This window comes from Elephas maximus, chromosome 18, assembly GCF_024166365.1.
Source record: "Elephas maximus indicus isolate mEleMax1 chromosome 18, mEleMax1 primary haplotype, whole genome shotgun sequence".
NCBI classification, from domain to species: Eukaryota; Metazoa; Chordata; class Mammalia; order Proboscidea; family Elephantidae; genus Elephas; species Elephas maximus.
In genome coordinates, this window is record NC_064836.1 from 17,132,774 (window position 1) to 17,147,679 (window position 14,906).

Consider the following 14,906-nt stretch of genomic DNA (forward strand, 5'->3'; position numbering starts at 1 on the left):
CAATTTTGACTCTTAGTGACCCCATATGACAGAGCAGAACTTCCCCATAAGGTTTCCAAGGAGCAGCTGGTGGATTCGAACTGCTGACCTTTTGGTTAGCAATCAAGCTCTTAACCACTGCGCCTTCAGGGCTCCATGCATAACTTGGACTTGCTAAAATAAAAATGGAAAATCAAAATCATGGAAAAGGTAATTATGATTGAGTTTATTTTCAGTCAAATAAGATGGGAAGTATAAGGGATCAAATATATTGTTTGATAAAAATAAGCATATCAGTTCTACGGGAGAAGCTTTTTTTTTTTTCTTCACTGTTACGAAAATAGAAAAGGAATTTATTGCATGGATTATTCTACAAGAACAGTGAATGGATAATGCCTCTAACCTCAATTGAAGAGTTCTTCAAAAAGCCAAATATAGCATCCTTCTATAAAAACTGAGGTGATACAGTGAAACATAAGTTAGTGTTGATGTTTTTGCAAGAAGTTAAGCTACTAAGATTCAGGTACATAAGCACTGAACATCTAATTTTATATCAAAGATGGATCTTAGAATACATACCTTTCTAGGTACAGTATATAAGAGTGAGGTGGCTCCCGTCAGCTGAGTACAAGTCCCTGGAGAAGATCACAGGTGTAAGCCCTTAGCTGCAGCAGCAGCATGGAGGGGTTGGGGTGGTGGTGGGGTGTGGGTGCACTCCTGGGTAAAAGATCAACAGAGTTAATTTACTCCCAAATGGTTAGTTCAGTGTCCTGCACAGGAAATTGTTATTGCCCAATAAATGGAAATTGTTTTGATATAAAGGAAAAGTTTGGGTTTTAGAATGGGTCTGGGGTTCAGAATTTGGCTTAACTACAAATTAGTAAAGAGATTTAGGGCAGTTTACTTAATCTATCTGAAGCCATTTCCTCATCTGTGAAATGGAGAAGAGCCATGTGGTACGGTTTTTTGAGGATTAATTAACTAGTTAAAAACAGGTTACTATAGTTTTCTGGTAAGTCATTTAAATGACTTGTTTTTATTGTGGTTCCTCTTTCTAAAGGAAGCAGCCACTTAGTGGGTTTATTTGTTTTCCTTTCTCTGTAGGGAGTTGAAATTTCATTGTGCTTTTATCAATATTACAAAGAAATTCATCCAGTTATATTTGGTAATTCTTCCTGCTTATTTTTGAGAGCTCAGCATTTTGGCTGTTGTTGGTCTGCTGTTAGCTGGGTGGTGAAGATCAGTTTGGGACATTTTCCAGAACTTAGTCTGTGTTTTGGACAAGTATCTTTGTACCTTTTAGAAACAGATAATTGTAACTGGTGGGCAAGATAGAGAACCCAGGTTGGGGGTTTCACTTGTCCCATTTAAGGAAACTAAATTCAGGAAATTTTCTGAATGAATAAGTCCCAGATAGTAAGATAAACTTGGTCTTGTCTTGGGGCTAACTATCCATTAAGGATAACAAATGTGCCTCTCTACAACTTGTCTTTCAGTGCTCAGAGACAAAATGCTGAGCTTCACTCTGATCCAACACCATTCAGATATTCTGAGAGTCATAATAAATCTTCCCTTCTTTTTCATTCATCACCATCAACCCTTTAGCTTTCACTGCACGCTTTTTCAGTGCTGTAAACACAGGACTAGAATAGTTTCCCAACTAGAATAGCTCCTCACAGTAAATCATTTGGTGTCTTATCCACGTATCTGTCGGTTTGGCGAACTGTGGTGGCTTACATGTTGCTGTGATGCTGGAAACTATGCCACCAGTATTTCAAATACCAGCAGGGTCCCCCATGGTGGACAGATGTCAGCAGACCTTCCAGACTAAGACAGGTTCGAAGAAAGGCCTGATGATCTACTTCTGAAAATTAGCCAATGCAAACTTTATGGATCGCAACAGAATAGTGTCCACTATGCTGCTGGAAGATAAGCCTCCTTGGTTGGAAGGCACTACACAGTAGCCACAACAATGGACTAGGTTACACCAATGATCAGGAAGATGGAGCAGGACTGAGCAATGCTTTACTCTGTTGTACATGGGGCCACCATGAGTCAGAGCCAACTTGACGGCAACTAATAAAAGCATACATCAGAAAACCCAGGAATTAGGGGAAAAAAATTCCCACTTCAGTATTATAAGAATAATTCTTGTTTGCCCTGGATTCTTGAGTGTTTTCACACTTAGAAACTTGTATTACTCTATTCTGGTTAGGCGGTAGGCAGTCTAGAAAATATATTTAACTTAAAAAAAAAAAAAAATCCATTCCTTTGTAAGCAATTCATACCCTGGCTGCTGGCACCACCCCCTGGAGAAGTACTGCTTCTCATTCAGGGCTTTTTCTTTTGCCATGCTTCTAATCCACGCAGAGCCTACCATGGGCAATGTTCTAAGTGTATCATGAACTACAGTGCCTTTTGCCTATTGCTCTTGTTTACTCAGAGAAAAATTATGCATATGTCCAGAAAGGAACTCATCACATGTCCCATTCGAACAGTGAGAAAGTCTTACCTTAACAATTGTAAAGATACAGAAGACTCAAACACTCTCCTACCAAGTTTCAGACTCTTCTCCCCAATAGGGAGGCCTTATCAGCTTGCCCCTGTCAGAGAAGTGTCCAGCATTTGGTATTCCAGACACCTCCTGCCCCTCCTCTTTAGTGACACAGAACTGGGAACTTGCCAAGGCTTAGCTCCTTGGCTCAGGCACCACCTCAGCTGTTTCTTAGAAGACTTTGTTCATCTTAATTCCAGGTATTTGAGAATGCCGAGCCCCAGGGCTGAATCTCTGAGACTCTATGCCATGACCCAAATGTTGCAGAGCAGTTTCCCAGCACTGTACCTTGTTGGGGCCTTGATCCTACTGCAGTGCCCTTTGGCCCTGTGTGGTGAGTACAGTGGTTATGAGGAAAATGGGACAGTTTCTCCAAGGTATGGAGAAAAATTCGCATTGAAGAATTAGTCAAAGGTAGTCAAATGGTGGTAGTTCAGAACAATTCTGAGAGAATACAGTCAACTTTGTTATGAATGAAAATAAAGCATTTAAAAATATTAAAGAAATTATTCTAATTCTTTCAAATACAAAAATCCTTGCTAGGCTGTTTTAGCAAGGAATAGCCTTTAATTTTCAAATCTAGTTATTATATTTAAATTGTAAAACACAGTTATTTTCTGATTAGGTTAATTATAACATCTACAATCTTAGTCACTGATTAATTAGAAAAAAATTCATCTATAAATCAAAAAATATCATCTAAGATCACAAACACTGAGTAAATTTTCTAGAGTAACAAGAAGGCACTTTGTAAACTGTAAACTTATGTAAAGCAAGACATTGTTATTGAAATTGTGAGGAAACTTTTACAAATCAATGAGAAATGAGTTTGAGCTATTGCTGTGGAAATTAGAATAATTTATGTTATTTAAATGGAAATGTGCTTTTATCGAAGTGATATTTTCCTCTTTCATTAGGCAACATTGTTTCTTGTCTGAGAGAATAATTTTTATAATATATTTTATTAAAAGTATTTATAAGCATATCCCCTGAGATAGCTATTAAGGTATCAAAAAGCAGGATTTGGGACAGCTTAGGGGAAACATCCTAAACCTAAAAAAATAGGATGTTCCCCCTTGAAAGCTAGCAGATTAATAAAAAGTATGGACGTCACACTTCATTCATCACTGAGAGTGGGGACCGGGGAAACTGTGGGCATATTCAGGAAGCATTTTTATTTGGAAGATGATTCTTCACAACAAAAGGATGACAATTGTTGAGGGATTGTTATTGTTAGTTGCCTAGCTGCTGTGGAGTCAATTCTGATTCATGGCGACCATATGTGTACACGGTAGAACTGCTCCATGGGGTTTTTAAGGCAGTGACCTTTCAGAAGTAGATCACCAGGCCTGTCTTCCAAGATGCTTCTGGATAGGTCTGAACTGCCAACCTTTCAGCTAATAGCCGAGTGCTTAATTGTTTGCTGCACCCAGGGATGTTGTTGAGTGCCTTCAAGTTGATTTTCGACTCACAGCGACCCCATGTGACAAAGGAGAACTGCCCCGTAGGATTTTCTAGGGTGTAATCTTTATGGGATCAGATCGCTTGGTTTCTTCCCCAGCGGAGCAGTTGGTGAGCTCCAACTGCCGGCCTTTCACTTAGCATTTGAGAACTTAACTGTTGCACCACCAGGGTTCCTTTTATAACGTCTATAAAATGCTTAATATAGTGTCTAGCAAGTGGTCACAAACTCAATAAATCATTCTTTATGATCTATTGCTAATAAGTGTCATAGGCAACCCAAGGTAGAGATAATCACCGTTTGCTAGAGTAGCATGTAGAAGACTGTAGGCAGCACTCTACAATGGGAGATGGTAGGACCAAAGGTATAGAAGTGAGAATGCACAGGCCTTAGGTTTGCCTAAGAGCAGTGCTAACTCACACAGAGGAGCAGTTGTTGATGAGGGTGAAGCCTCCATGGGAAAGGCCAGAAGAGGTTTGTCTTAATGCTCATGGGTTGATAAATGTTTTAAATAGTTTGCTTTTAGCAAATGGGTAGTTTAGACACAACTCTTAACTTAGATTCAGTCTTAAAAGGAAATCATCTTTTAGTGCTTTATCTGATATGCCCAATGCTCTAAATTTATTAAGCTGCACGAAAATTTCTCACAAAAAAATTTTTGGAACCTGAGACAATTCCTTTTCTAACCCAACCTTTCATATTTCTTATTTTAAACTATAATTCATTGTTTGGCCTCATTCTGATGAGCTTCTTTCCAAAATATCGTAAAATGCACAAAACATGTTCTTTGTAGTGGGTGTAGTGGTTGGGAGAGGTGGGGATTACATAGAGATTCCGGATTCACTCAGTCTTCACAAATTTTCAAAGATAAGCAACTCTTCTTTAAAACACTTATTGGAATACAACACACACAGAGAACAGTGTACACAACGAACATGTACAGCTCAATGATTTATCAAAAAACAAACACTTGTGAAAACCTCACTCCGGTTTATTACTAGCCCCCAGAAGTCCCATGGGGCACCTCCCATTTATTACTCCACCCCTCTTCAAAGGTAACCATTATTCTGATTTTCATGGTAATTATTTCCTCCATTTTACTGATAGTTGTACTATAGCTTAGTTTCACATTTTTAAAAACTTTTAAAGTGGAATCATACATTCATGGTGTCTGTCTACTTTTGCTAAACATTTTGTTTGTGAGATTCATCTATAGTGTCGTGAGTAGTATTACGTTCATTTTTATGACTGCACAGTATTCCAGGAGATGAATGTACCACAATTTACTAACCTGTTCCACTGCTGATGGATATTTAGGTTGTTTAATGTTTAGATCAATTACAAATAATTCTGCGATAAATATTTTTGATCTTTTTTCTTGGTGCACACTTTCATATATCTCTGCTGATAAAATACTCATGAATGTAATTGCCAGGCTCTGGGATATTATTATTTTCACCTTTAGGAAATAATATCACAATGGTTTTTTAAGTGAATATATCAGTTTTCATTCTTACCAGAAGTACCTTAGAGCTCCAATGAGTAACAATCTTGCCAACGTTGGTAATGTCATGGGCTTTAATTTTAGACACTCTTTTTTTTTTTCATGGATATGTAGTAGTTACTCATTGTAGTTTTTAATTTCAATTCTTGATGATTGATGAGGTTGAAATGAGCCTTTGTGGCGCAGTGGTTAAATGATCAACTGTTAACTGAAAGGTCTACAGTTTGAAACCACCAGCTGCCCAATGGGAGAAAGATATGGCAGTTGGCTTTCTTAAGGATTTATAGCCTTGGAAACCCTATGGGGCAGTTCTACTCTGTCCTATAAGGTCACTATGAGTCAGAAATTGACTCAATGGCAATTGGTGGTGGAGGTGGTGCGAAGAGGCTGAAGGAGCCTGAGCAGCTCAAGCAGTTTACCATGGGCTGCTAACCTAAAGGTTTGTGGTTCAAACCCACCCAGCAGCCCCTCGGAAGAAAGCCCTGGTGAATTGTGTCCATAAAAATTAACCAATACCAAGCCTGTTGCCAATGAGTTCATTCTGACTCATAGCAACCCTATAAGATAGAGTAGAACTGCCTCATAGGGTTTCCAAGGCTGCAATCTTTATGGAACCAGACTGCCACATCTTTCTTCTGTGGAGCGGCTGGTGGGTTTGAACCACTGACTTTGGTTAGAAGCTGAAGGCTTAACCACTGTGCAACCAGGACTCCTTCAATAAGGATTACTATCAAGAAAACCCTATGGAACAGTTCTACTCTGTAACATACCGGGTCACCGTGAGTCACAATCAACTTAACAGCAACAGGCTTGATTTTTTAGTTTAACAAGGTTGAGCATCTACTCATATGTTTGTTGCCCGTTAGTGTAGCTGCTTTAGATAAGTGTCTGGTCAAGTCCTTTGGCCATTTTTCTATTAGTTTCTCTGCTTTTTAAAAACTAATTTGTAAGCATTCTTTTCATTTTGCCTCATGATTATAGGATAAAATTCTGTTTCAGAGTGACTCCTTGTGGCTACATTATGCATTTGCACCAAAAAGTCCATGAACAGTGTAAAAGTTCAGTGGTCATGTCAAGAAAATGAAACATACCTCACTAGTGTAATAATGTAATGACCTAGTTCTGTAAAACAGTGTCATGGGTTGAATTGTGTCCCCCCAAAATATGTGTCAACTTGGCTAGGCCAGGATTCCCAGTAGTGTGTGATTGTCCACCATTTTGTCATCTGATGAGATTTTCCTATGTGTTATAAATCCTACCTCTATGATGTTAATAAGGCAGGATTAGAGGCAATTATATTAATGAGGCAGGACTCAATTTACAAGGTTAGGCTTTGTCTTAAGTCAATCTCTTTTGAGATATAAAAGAGAGAAGTGAGTAGAGAGGCATGGAAACCTCATACTACCAAGAAACAAGAGCCAGAAGAACAACACATCCTTTGGACCCAGGGTCCTGCACTAAGAATCTCCTCAACCAGGGAAGATTGATGATAAGGACATTCTCCCAGACCCAACAGAGAGAGAAAGCCTTTTCCTGGAGCTAGGGCCCTGAATTTGGACTTCTAGCCTCTTAGACTGTGAGAGAATAAATTTCTCTTTGTTAAAGTCATTCACTTGTGGGTTTTCTATTATAGTAGCACTAGACGACTAAGACAAATGGGAAGGGCCCCTCACTCTGTACTGTTAATTAAATGAAACTGGCTCACTCTTTTTCACTCTTCTCTCACCATTCAAGGTTGCAAAATACCTCCAAGCATTGCTCATGGATCCTATAAATATGTGAACACAATTCTATTCTTTCCTACTGAGGTGGAATATAAATGTGATGAAGGATATGTTCTGGTTGGAAAGGCTAAAATCACCTGCACATTTTCAAGTTGGTCGTCTCCAGCTCCTCAATGTAAAGGTAACTCCAGCTTCACTGATAGCCCTTCCAAGAAGGTAGAACACCTATGAAAGTTCTGACAGTACAGTCTTCCCCCAACAGAGGGAGTGCTTAGAAATTTGTATTTTAAGTGTATTTATTAATTTGTGTCATTAATATATGCACATGGGACAACATTTACGAAGTGTGAACAATCACACAGTTTATCACCCTTTAAGTAATCACTGTTACCAATGCATGTCTTTTCAGGGTATTTAAAGGGCCACTTTTTGTTTTATTTTTTAAAAAGTTTAAATTTAATTATAACATACAACAGAGCTGTGTACAAATCTTAGGTGTCAATGAGTTATCACAAAATGAACCAACCCATGTAACTACCATTGAAGTCAAGAAGCATTACTACTACCAGCATCCTAGAAGCATTCTACATGTCCCCTCCCAGTTACACCCTGACTCTACTTCCCGGAGGGGTCATTATTCTGAATTCTAAAACCGTAGAATAGCTTTGCCTATTTTTGGACTTTGTGTAAAGGAAATCATGTATGTACTATTTTGTGCCTGGCTTGTTTACTCAATGTCATGTTTTTGAAAAACATCTATCTTCTTGCAAGTAGTGATAGTTTATTCTTTTTTATTGTGGTACGACTCAAAATGAGAAGAAACAGCTGTAAACATTCATTAATAATCAGAGCATGGAATATACAAAGTATGAAACTGGGAAAATTGGAAATCATCAAAAATAAAATGGAACACATAAAGATCGATACCCTAGGCATTAGTGAGCTGAAATGGGCCGGCATTGGCCATTTTGAATCAGATAATCATATGGTCTACTATGCCGGGAATTACAAATTAAAGAGAAATGGCATCTCATTTATTGTCAAAAAGAACATTTCAAGATCTATCCTGAAGTACAATGCTGTAAGTGATAGGATAATATCAATATGCCTACAAGGAGATCAGTTAATACGACCATTATTCAAAATTTACGCACCAACCACTAATGCCAAAAAAAAAAAAAATGATGAGGAAATTGAAGATTTTTACCAATTTCTGCAGTGTGAAATTGATCAAACATGGAATCAGGATGCATTGATAATTACTGGTGACTGGAATGCAAAAGTTGGAAACAAAGAAGGATCTGTGGTTGGTGATAGGAATGACACCAAGAGACCATATGATAGAATTTTGCAAGACCAACGACTTATTCATTGCAAATACCTTTTTTCAACAACATAAATGGCGACTATACACGTGGATCTCACCAGATGGAAAACACAGGAATCAAATCAACTACATCTGCAGAAAGAGATGATGGAAAAGCTCAATATCATCAGTCAGAACAAGGCCAGCAGCTGACTGTGGAACAGACCATCAATTGCTCATATGCAAGTTTAAATTGAAGCTGAAAAGAATTAAAACAAGTCCATCAGAACCAAAATACAACCTTGAGTATATCCCACCTAAATTTAGAGACCATCTAAAGAATAGATTTGACTAATTGAACACTAATAACCAAAGACCGGACAAGTTGTGGGATGACATCAAAGACATCATACTCAAGGAAGCAAAAGATGGTTAAAAAGACAGAAGAGAGAGAAAAGACCAAATAGATGTCAGAAGAGACTCTGAAACTTGCTCTTGAATGTAGAGTAACTAAAGTGAGTGGAAGAAATAACGAGGTAAAAGAGCCAAACAGAAGATTTCAAAGTGTGGCTAAAGAAGACAAAGTAAATTATTATGAAATGTGCAAAGACCTGGAGTTAGAAAATCAAAAGGGAAGAACCCACTCAGCATTTCTCAATCTGAAAGAACTGAAAAAAAAATTCAATTCTAGAATTGCAATACTGAGGGATTCTATGGACAAAATATTGAATGAGGCAGGAAGCATCAGAAGAAGATGGAAGAAATGCACAGTCACTGTATCAAAAAGAATTGGTTTAAGTTCAACCATTTTAGGAGGTAGCATATGATCAAGAACCAATGGTATTGAAGGAAGAAGTCAAAGCTGCACTGAAGGCATTGGCAAAAAAAAAAAAAAAAAAGGCTCCAGGAATTGATGGAACACCAACTGAGATATTTCCACAAATGGATGGAGGTACTCATCAATGCCAAGAAATTTAGAAGACAGCTACTTGGCCAACCAATTGAAAGAGATCCATATTTATGCTCATTCCAAAGAATGGTGATCCAAAAGAATGCAGAAATTATAGAATAATATCATTAATATCAGACACAAAATTTCATTGAAGATAATTAAAGACATTTGCAGCAGTGCCTCCACAGGGAACTGCCAAAGTTCAAGCCAGATTCAGAAGAGATCATGGAATGAGAGGTATCATTGCTGATGTCAGATGGATCCTGGCTGAAAGCAGAGAATACCAGAAAGATGTTTACCTGTGTTTTATTGACTATGCAAATGCATTCAACTGTGTGGAGCATAAATCATGGACAACATTGTTAAGAATGGGAATTCTAGAACACTTAATTGTGCTCATGTGGAACCTGTACATAGACCAAGAGTTAGTCATTTGAACAGAACAAAGGAAGACTGAGTGGTTTAAAGTCAGGAAAGATATGTGTCGTGGTGGTATCTTTTCACAACAAAGGAATACTGGGTGGTTTAAACAAAAAAGAACAGAACAGACCAAAGGAATACTGGGTGGTTTAAAATCAGGAAAGATGTGTGTCGTGGTGATATATTTTCACCATACTTATTCAGTCTGCAGGCCTAGCAGGTAATCCGAGAAGCTGGACTGTATGAGGAAGAATGTGGGATCAGGATTGGTGGAAGACTCATTAACAACCTGAGATATGCAGATGACACAACCTTGCTTGCTGAAAATGAAGAGATCTTGAAGCACTGATGAAGATCAAAGACCACAGCCTTCAGTATGGATTACGGCTCAACATAAAGAAAACAAAAGTCTTCATAACTGGACCAATAAGCAGCATCATGATAAACAGAAAAGATTGAAGTTGTCAAGGATTTAATTTTACTTGGATCCACAATCAACAGCCATGGAAGCAGCAGTCGAGAAATGCCGTGTTCTACTGGGCAAATCTGTTGCAAAGGACCTCTTTAAAGTGTTGAAAAGCAAAGATGTCACCTTGAGGACTAAGGTGTGCCTGATCTAAGCCATGATATTTTCAGTCACCTCATATGTATGTGAAAGCTGGACAATGAATAAGGGAGACCAAAGAAGAATTGATGCCGAATTATTGCATTAGTGAAGAATATCGAATATACCACGTACTGCCAGAAGAACAAACAAGTGTATTGGAAGAAGTACAGTCATAGTGCTCCTTGGAAGTGAGGATGGGGAAGCTTTGTCTCACGTACTTTGGACATATTATCAGGAGGGACCAGTCCTTGGAGAAGGACATCATGGTTGGTAAGGTAGAAGGTCAGTAAAAAAGAAGACCCTCAATGAGATGAATTGACACAACGGGCTCAAATATAGCAACCACTGTGAGGATGGTACAGGACTGGGCAGTGCTTCATTTTGTCGTACATAGAGTCGCTATGAGTTGGAACTGACATGACTGCCCATAACAACAACGATGTTCCATTGAATGAATATACCTTGTTTATGTATCCATTTTAATACTGTATAAACATTGTATAGGTAAAGTTTGGGTTTTTTGTGTTGCAGACTATTAGGAATAATGCTGGGACACATCTCTTGATACAAATATGCATGTGTTTCTGTTGAGAATAAATTTAGGAGTGGAGTTGCTGTTGCATAGGGTTTATACATATTCACCTTTAGTGGATAATGACAAATTTTATTCAAAAGTAGTTGTAACAATTTACCAGTAATGTGTGAGTGTCCTAGTTTTGACAAGCAGAAGTTCTTCAATTTATCAATCTTTTCCTTGATGGTTGGAGCTTTTTTGTCCTATTTAAGCTATATTTGCCTACAACGAGGTCACACAAATATTCTCCTATGTTACTTTCCAGAAGTTTTATTTTTTTATCTTTAATGTTGATATCTTCAGTCCGCCTAGAATCACTATTTGTTTATGGTATAAAGTACGGATCAAATTTTGTTTTCCTCCCAGTGGATATCTGTTTAACCCTGCACCATTTATGAATTAGAACATAGTTTCCTCACTGCTGTGCAGTGCTACCTTTGTAATAAATCAAGTGTATGTGTATATGTGGTTCTGATTCTGGACCTAGAGATAACAACTGTTAATTTGACAGTATCAATGGAGACTTAGCAAGATCTTAGTGAATACCTGCTTAAGTTTGAATGTGTAAATTCTAAACATCCTTGAAGTATCTGATATCTTCACTACAGCCTCATACAGGTTGATCTGGTAAGAGATTTCTGGTTGACCACCACGCTGGGGTGACAAATATGAGGTCAGGTTTGAGTCTGCCTTTCGATTCCACATGGCATTTTTATCACTCTGCTAACAGCAACTTGAGGAGATAATTTCCCACTATTATCTCTATTTAACACAGGATATTAAGAGGAGAATAAAAATGATATGCTTAGGGCCGTGTAAAGAACAAGGTTTTGAGTTATAGTAGTTTTGAAAACTCAGATTCTGAGATCACAATACTTAGGCTTATAACATAATCATACAACCTAAAAGCTATGTGACCTTGGGAAAATTATATAAACCCTCTGTAGCTTGTTTTCCTTTCTAGCCTAATGAAGAAAGTAATATTTGTTTGCAATAGTATTTACCTTGACATGTAGTATGTGTATAAAAACATTATTATTATTAATTTTATTATTATCATAAAATAAACAGAGGCAAAGAGCAACTCTCAATTTGAGTATAATTTGTTATCAGTGTTTCTCACCTTTCAATAGTCTGTACTATTATACAATCTTTTCCTGAGAATCAAGGATGATCAAAATTGTATTTCCATTACAGCTCTGTGTTTGAAACCGGAGATAGAAAATGGGAAGCTGTATGTGGATAAGGATCAGTATGTTGAGACTGAAAATGTCATCATTAAGTGTGATCCCGGCTATGGTGTAGTTGGTCTCCAGAGTATCACTTGCTCAGAGAACAGAACCTGGTACCCACGGGTGCCCAAGTGTGAGTGGGTAAGTAGCTGTCTTAGTCATCTACTGCTGCTATAACAGAAATACCACAAGTGGATGGCTTTAACAAACAGAAATTTATTCTTTCACAGTCTAGGAGGCTAGAAGTCCGAATTCATGGCACCAGTTCTAGGGGAAGTCTTTCTCTCTCTGTAGGTTCTGGGGGAAGGTCCTTGTCATTAATCTTCCCCTGGCCTAAGAACTTCTCAGTGTAGGTACTCCAGGTCCAAAGGACACGCTATGCTCCTGATGCTTCTTTCTTGGTGGTATGAGGTTCCTCTGCTTTCTGCTCCATTCTCTCTTTTATATCTCAAAAGAAATTGACTCAAGATAAACCTAATTCTGTAGATTGAGCCCTGCCTCATTAACATAACTGCCTCTAACCCGGTACCATTAACATCATAGTGGTTAGGATTTACAACACTTAGGATAATCACATCAGATCACAAAATGCTGGACAACATAATACTGGGAATCATGGCCTAGGCGAGATAACACATATTTCAGGGGGAAACAATTCAACTCACAACAGTGGCACACATTTCAGGGTGTCCCATCACACCCTAAAAATGGCAACCTCCTTCAAAGCACCATCGCAGCCAATGTCAATGAATCAGACTTTTGTCAGGATTCATTTCTGAGTTGTTTGAATCACCTATGGGAATTAGCAGTTTTAACCTTGAAGTACTGTGGTGAGTTCGTTGAGGCATGTTCTAATTCTCTCATTTTATAGCAAGAAGGACCAAGATCCTTAGATAGGAGGGCCTCATCAATCCAAGTGACTTGGCCACCAGGCCTATATTTTTAACAATAAATGCTATGCTTTTGCTCCGTTTTGGATGGGTCCTCAGAACTCTCCTTCCAGTTGTCCCTGAAGAGCCCTCTGGGTGTCCTCTGCAGCGTGTCCTTTCCCTGCTTCAGCAGCTATTCATTGTTACCTGTCTTAGTTACTTAGAGCTACCGTAGCAAAAAATACCACAAGTGGTTGCTTTAAAGGACAGAAATTTATTTTCTCATAGTTCTGGAGGCTAAAAGTGCAAATCGGGGTCTTGGCCATGTTGATTCTCTCTGTGGGCCTCTCTCCTAGTTTCTGGTGTCTGCAGCAATACTTGGTGTTCCTTTGCTTGTAGACAGGTCCTCACATGGCATCTATCTTCGCCCTGTGTGTGTCTCTGTGTCTATTCTGCTCTATTTATAAGATATTACTCAGAAGTAATTAGGTTTAGTACTCACCCTGCTCTGGTATGATGTCATTAACCTAACAAAAGAAAACTCCTATTTCCAAATAGGGTCATATTTACAGGTGCAGGGGTTAGGATTTCCACCTTTATTTTGGGGGGACACAATCTAATCCATAACTCTGCCCTAAGGTGAACACTTTGCTGAGACAGAATATCTTTTGGAGGGTATAATACTCCAATTTGCTGTCAATGGTGAGGAATCCTGAAAGAATCTTACACTGTCAGTTTAAAAAGAAGCTTTTTAAAAAGAAGCTTTTGTCTATCTCTTTTAGGAAGCCCCTGAAGGCTGCAAACAAGTGCTATCAGGCAGATGCCTCATGCAGTGTCTCCCAAGGCCGCAGGATGTGAAAATGGCCCTGGAAGTATATAAACTGTCGTTGGAGATTGAACAACTGGCACGAAGAGTTGGACTTGAAGAGGAACACTAGTTAGAAATCAGCACATCTACTCCATCCCTCTTCCCCTAAAGAAAATAGAGAAATTAGGTCCTCTTCCTATATAGTAACGCTAAGAAGCCAGACCCAAACTCTACTGTTTCTTAAATATTATCATTCACTAGAAAAATATTCCTGTGTTGGAAGAATTAGTTAATATTCTTAGTGCCACTGATGATGTGGAACTATTTATTGATTTATGTCCTCACAGCTCATCTTACGCTTCTGCTTTCCTGGATTTGGTGGGCTGTCTAAAATAAATGATCACCTGTCGAAAATCAAATTTTCCTTGTTTTCACTTAGATTTCTGTGTAATGAAAACTTAGGGCCCTTTACAAATCACTTCCTAATGTTTCTTTGAAAATATAGACTTACACCCACGTTGCTACCTTTGTCTGAATTGTCTTTATGCTACATCATCACTTCCTACTCACCTTTCAGTGCTCAGGTCAAACATCACATCTTCCTCCAAGTCTCTCTTCTCTCCCTATTTGACCAGTATTTATCTGGAGTCATTTATCATCTTCCACATTTAAGATATATTTGGTTTTGTCCAACATCCCGTCCATCCCGTAATGACAAGCTATAAGTTCTTCAAAACCTGATCTATGTATAACCCAAGTATCAACCTCTCGGGCATATACAATCTTCTAATTTAATGTCATCGCTCTTTTCCTTAATACTGTATTTAAATTAAAATGGCTTCAATGTCCCTCTTAGATCAGATTCCACAGAAGCAGACCCTGAGAAGAGGATTCGTATGCAAGTAATTATTACAG

General features: G+C 38.4%; 1 protein-coding gene across 3 annotated transcripts in view; it reads left to right on the plus strand.

Annotated features, from left to right (window-relative positions):
- LOC126061787 (C4b-binding protein alpha chain-like) overlaps nt 1-14,502 on the plus strand; it is a 47,028-nt gene extending 32,526 nt beyond the window's left edge. For all 3 annotated transcript variants that reach the window (XM_049858567.1, XM_049858569.1, XM_049858568.1), the window contains exons 2-5: nt 2,734-2,867; nt 7,234-7,404; nt 12,280-12,455; nt 13,966-14,502. In XM_049858567.1, the coding sequence (XP_049714524.1) occupies nt 2,744-2,867; nt 7,234-7,404; nt 12,280-12,455; nt 13,966-14,121 (627 nt within the window). In that variant the 5' untranslated portion in view covers nt 2,734-2,743 and the 3' untranslated portion in view covers nt 14,122-14,502. The remainder of the gene's footprint in view (nt 1-2,733; nt 2,868-7,233; nt 7,405-12,279; nt 12,456-13,965) is intronic.
- Nucleotides 14,503-14,906: the final 404 nt, after the last annotated feature.